At 42.5% G+C, this 5000-nt stretch overlaps 1 protein-coding gene across 2 annotated transcripts in view; it reads right to left on the bottom strand.

The window, feature by feature from the left end:
- Positions 1–4063: 4063 nt before the first annotated feature.
- The window catches only part of LOC113808720 (protein escargot), a 5548-nt gene continuing 4611 nt past the window's right edge, over positions 4064–5000 (bottom strand). For both annotated transcript variants that reach the window (XM_027360193.2, XM_027360194.2), the window contains exon 2: positions 4064–5000. This exon is cut by the window's right edge. In XM_027360193.2, the coding sequence (XP_027215994.1) occupies positions 4316–5000 (685 nt within the window). In that variant the 3' untranslated portion in view covers positions 4064–4315.

Here is a 5000-nt window from a genome sequence, read left to right as displayed (position 1 = left end):
GAGAGACTGAGAGCCGAGAACAGAGGAAGAGACAGAGCCATATTGCCATGGCGCTTGAATATTTTTATTATTATTTTTACTTTTACTATTACATGTATTATATAATATATATTATATATGAATCAGATATTACTATATATATATATATCATATAACTTTATATAGAGAGAGAGAGAGAGAGAGATACAGAGAGAGAGAGAGAGAGAGAGAGAGAGAGAGAGAGAGAGAGAGAGAGAGAGAGAGAGAGAGAGAGAGAGAGAAGCGAGAGAGCGAGAGAGAGAGAGAGAGAGAGAAAGAAAGGTTTGTATATGTTGTATGTTTTTATATATATATATATATATATATATATATGTCATTTACATATATATGTTTCGAGAGAGAGAAAGAAAGCGAGAGAGAGAGAGAGAGAGAGAAAGAAAGCGAAAGAGAGAGAGGAAGAAAGAGAGAGAAAAAGAGATAAAGAGAGAGAAGAGAAAGGAGAGAGGAAAGGCAGAGTAAACAAATATCCTTTTTTACTTGCAGAATTCGTGTTGCCGAGAGCGGAGAGAGAGAGAGAGAGAGAACACGCAATCATGAATAAATCTCCTGGTGGAACATTATTTCCCTGTGTTCTTACTTCCTTCCTCTTTCTTTATAAGATTTACTTCCTTTTCTCATTTCCAAGGAAGGAGAGGCCGAGTGCGGATCCGGTCTCCACAGCTGGAGAAGTATGACGTCATAATTATCGCAGGTTGAATTCTAACTTTAAATCAATGCTTCAAAGTCCATAAATGCCAAGCCGCTTCGTTATCTCGGTGTTTTATCGTGTCTCATTCCTCGATTAAATCCTGCAGGTCTTAATCCATCAGCATAAATCGTAATCATTTAACAGAAATAAGATTTAAAATATTAAAATCTCCGTGAATCATTTCGAGACACACGCCTATCTAGCGGTCGTTTTATGAATTAAATATAGATCGAAAAAATTGTCTTCGCTTTCTGATTGGCTAATGAGGACTGGCAATCAACCAATGATGTCGATAGCCTCTCAACATACTCCAGTACTGATATTCCTTCAGAAGCATGGATCTCTACGATAACAAACACAATATAGAAAGGATAATAGAAGGAACAAATAGGAGTAAAACACAGCAACTTGGCCATCGGCAGTATTTCACCGTGTCGGACATGAGCTCCAACCTCAGCCCTGAAAAAAAGGTCTCTGGAGCGGTATCCTTGGACTAGTTTTTCTCAGTCTGTCGTAAACGCGCTTTGGATAATCCGCGCAATCGGCATTATCATCGGATCAACAAAGCGAGGGTGATTATCTGTGATTTGATGAGATTCACGAGACGTTGCAGGAGATCTAGTAGCAAAAACACATCGTGGGACGCGGCTGGCTCATGTTACGGCGTCGGATTTGAGCGAGGAGCCCCTAGAGGACGCGAGGGCTGGGGGCTGACGAAGGAGGGAGGCTGACGGCGGCGGGGCACCTCTGCCTAAGGGGTTGGTTGGGAGAGAAGGTGTTCCGAGGGGTGGTCATGGCGATGGTATGGCGTCTCTGGCTGTATGTGTGTCTTCAGAAATATGCGTAAAGAGATGAAGTTTGGAAAATAGAAACGACTTTTCAAGCCACAGAGGTAGTAACGTCTGCATGAAGATGTTATGGCGCAACCTCAACAGAAAGGGAAGTGCTGTACAATGACGTTTTGAATAAGACTGTTCTCATCAGGCGCTAAAATTGAAACTGATCATCAGTTTCCATTTCACTACTTGAGGAGTCTATGATATCCGAAACGTCACGTCTGCCCCCTCCCGTCCCTTCCGTCTCTCCCTTGTAACTGAGGTTGGATTCCAGTTCATATTCACCCGTTCAGGTTTCACTACCCCCCCCCCCCAACAATTAATCATGAACATTAAAAGGTACTGGAAGTTAAGAAAGGAATATAAAATTACAGAAAAACACACACACACAAAAGAAAATTCACGCATATAATTAATGTCCCTCAATGAATGCCTCTAATATGCTTAGAACTTACCGTTTATAGTGTATTTTTTAATCTCTTGAAACAGCATGAAAGATAAATTCCCATGTATCATAACAAAAATATATATAAGAAACTGGGGATGACAATAAAGGAAAGTCAAGACGAAGAAGAAGAAGGATAAAGCAGAACGTCTTTAAAAGCGTCTTCACATAATTCTCTTTCCTTAACGTAATCGACCTTTCTGTTTTATTCTCTCTGTTGTTTACATCCATCTTCGCTTTCTGGTGCCATGCCAGATTTATTACAGTGTGGAGAGACTAGATACAGGTCGAGGCCTTATTTTCCCCGGGGTGAAAATGCGCTTGTGAAGTTGGTAATGATTAACAGATTGCAGTACTATGGCATCATGGCCAATGTGTACATACATACATACATACATACATACATATATATATATATATATATATATATATATATATATATATATATATATATATATATATATATATATATATATATATATATATATATATATATATATATATATATATATATATATATATATATATATACATATATGTATGTGTGTATATTTTTTTCCCATCAGTGTATTTTCCTCTCTATATTGACAAAATAAATCCCCTCAGCAGTCGTATATCTCTTTGAAAACTGCTTATTTTGTTTTCCTTTACAGCAGTTTTGCAGTGAAATCCGGCGCCCATGTTCCGCAGATTGTAGGCGTGTCATCGTCACCCTAGTCACTGGCATAACGTGACATATCTTCCTGCCAACCTCATTCTGACAGTTGTCACTACGCTTTCACTACTATCTTAATGAAATCTACTAATTCATTTAATCTTTGTCAGTTCCAGCACCACGTCAGCTTTCTCAAGGATGAACTCCGCTTCGATGTATTTCAATATTTGACGTCGTGAAGTGAAAAGAAAAAGCGACGACAGTTATTTTTAATATACACAGGCATAGTATTTCTGAAGTAATAGCAATAGTTTCTAATTGCTATCCAAAAGTGGATTTATATTGGTAGATTATGAAGAAACAATTATGCCCTGTAGTTCCTATTTCATTTCTAAAATAGATCGAACAATACCAATCTTTTCCTCACGACCTTTCTGTCACGGTGAAGTGCATGTCTGTTAGAGTGACATATAATTATAGTAAGTTTGTTTATCTGATTTTCTTTTATTCGTGAATTAACCAGGTATTATTCTGCTTGTAAGGTCAAGTGGCAGACATTTGTAATGATATTTCATTGAGCAAAAAAGAAATATCATTTACTCCTTTGAAGTCAGCTGGTTGAGTTATCTGTGAGAATAAGAGAAACGCTGACAAATATATATCATTAAATATTTCAACGTTGAAGATAAGTGCATACATATCTTGAAAATGGCACTGAAAAAAATAATGTATGCTTCTTGATCGCATAAATACACGCTTGTATATATTGTATGTATGCATCTGTATACACATATAGGGATGGAATATACTTGCCTATATCTATGTGGAAAAATCTATCTATCTATATCTATACTGATAAAGAGAGAGAGAGAGAGAGAGAGAGAGAGAGAGAGAGAGAGAGAGAGAGAGAGAGAGAGAGAGAGGGAGAGAGAGGGAGAGAGAGAGAGAGAGAGATGGAGGGAGGGAGGGAGAGAGAGAGAGAGGGAGAGAGAGAGAGAGAGAGAGAGAGGGAGAGAGAGAGAGAGGGAGAAACAGAGAGAGAGAGAGAGAGAGAGAGAGAGAGAGAGAGAGAGAGAATAAAGAAAGAGAGAGAGAGAGAGAGATAGATAGATAGATAGAGAGAGAGAGAGAGAGAGAGAGAGAGAGAGAGAGAGAGAGAGAGAGAGAGAGAGAGAGAGAGAGAGAGAGAGAGAACGAGAGAGAGAGAGAGACTGAGAATGAGAAAAAGAGATGGAAAAAGAGAGAGAGAGGGGATGAAGAGAGAGAGAGAGAGAGAGAGAGAGAGAGAGAGAGAGAGAGAGAGAGAGAGAGAGAGAGAGAGAGAGAGAGAGAGAGAGAGAGAGAGAGAGAGAGAGAGGGGGGGGGGGTGGATGGGAGGTACTTCCAACAATTGTTTTACAAAATTATTTTATTTACAAAAGCGTTACAAAAATCTATATTACAAGACTAGAAAGACGCTGGGACAACATACAAACTTAAACGTCAAAGTAACGAATCCCGATATACAAAATATCAAAATTAATTACAACTGATTGCCATAGCAACCAATCAGAGTCGGCTTAAAACTCAAGAAAGGTACTCGTACTTAAGAATACACAGAGCCTCGGCAAGAATCCTGTCTCGCCAGACTCGTGGAATTGGGACGCCCGTCGCTAAGGAACCACGCGGCGGTGTATGGCGGGGCAGGCGGCCTCCGTGTGCTTGTTGAGGAGCGACATCCTGGAGAAGGTCTTGTGGCAGGTGGCGCAGGCGTACTTCTTGACGTGGGCGTGCGTCTGCAGGTGAGCTCGCAGGTTGCTGCGGTCGGCGAAGCAGCGGTCGCACTGCGAGCACTGGAAGGGCTTCTCTCCCGTGTGGGTTCTGATGTGGCCCTGCAGGAGCCACGGGCGCGAGAAGGCCTTTCCGCACAGGTGGCACTTGCACGGCAGGGTGTGGGTGCGGATGTGCATCTTGAGGGCGCCCAGGCTCGTGTACACCTTGTCGCAGTGCTTGCAGCCGAAGGACTTCGCTCCCAAGGCCGCGCAGTGGAACTGCTTGTGTTTGCTGAGGCCGGAGTAGGTGGAGTAGGACTTTGTGCATTCCGTGCAGGAGTACCGCGTTTCTCCGCGACCGCCGCCGCTGCTCCCATCACTGGAAGCTGATTCCGAGCCCGGCGACCGACATTCCAGGCGCGGTCTGCCCGGCGATGGAGCGCGAGGAGGCGGCAGCAAAGGGGGAACGGCCCACGACAGCGGAACGACTCCCGCCCACAGCCCTGGGGACCCCGCCAGAAGCGGTCGGGGTCGTGCCGGTGGCAGAGGTACGTTGATTTCTGGGAACTGCCTGTTGACAGAGCGA

Source organism: Penaeus vannamei, chromosome 5 (genome assembly GCF_042767895.1).
Source record: "Penaeus vannamei isolate JL-2024 chromosome 5, ASM4276789v1, whole genome shotgun sequence".
Classification (NCBI taxonomy): domain Eukaryota; kingdom Metazoa; phylum Arthropoda; class Malacostraca; order Decapoda; family Penaeidae; genus Penaeus; species Penaeus vannamei.
Note: the sequence above shows the minus strand (reverse complement) of the source record. Positions and strands in the feature narration are given on the sequence as shown.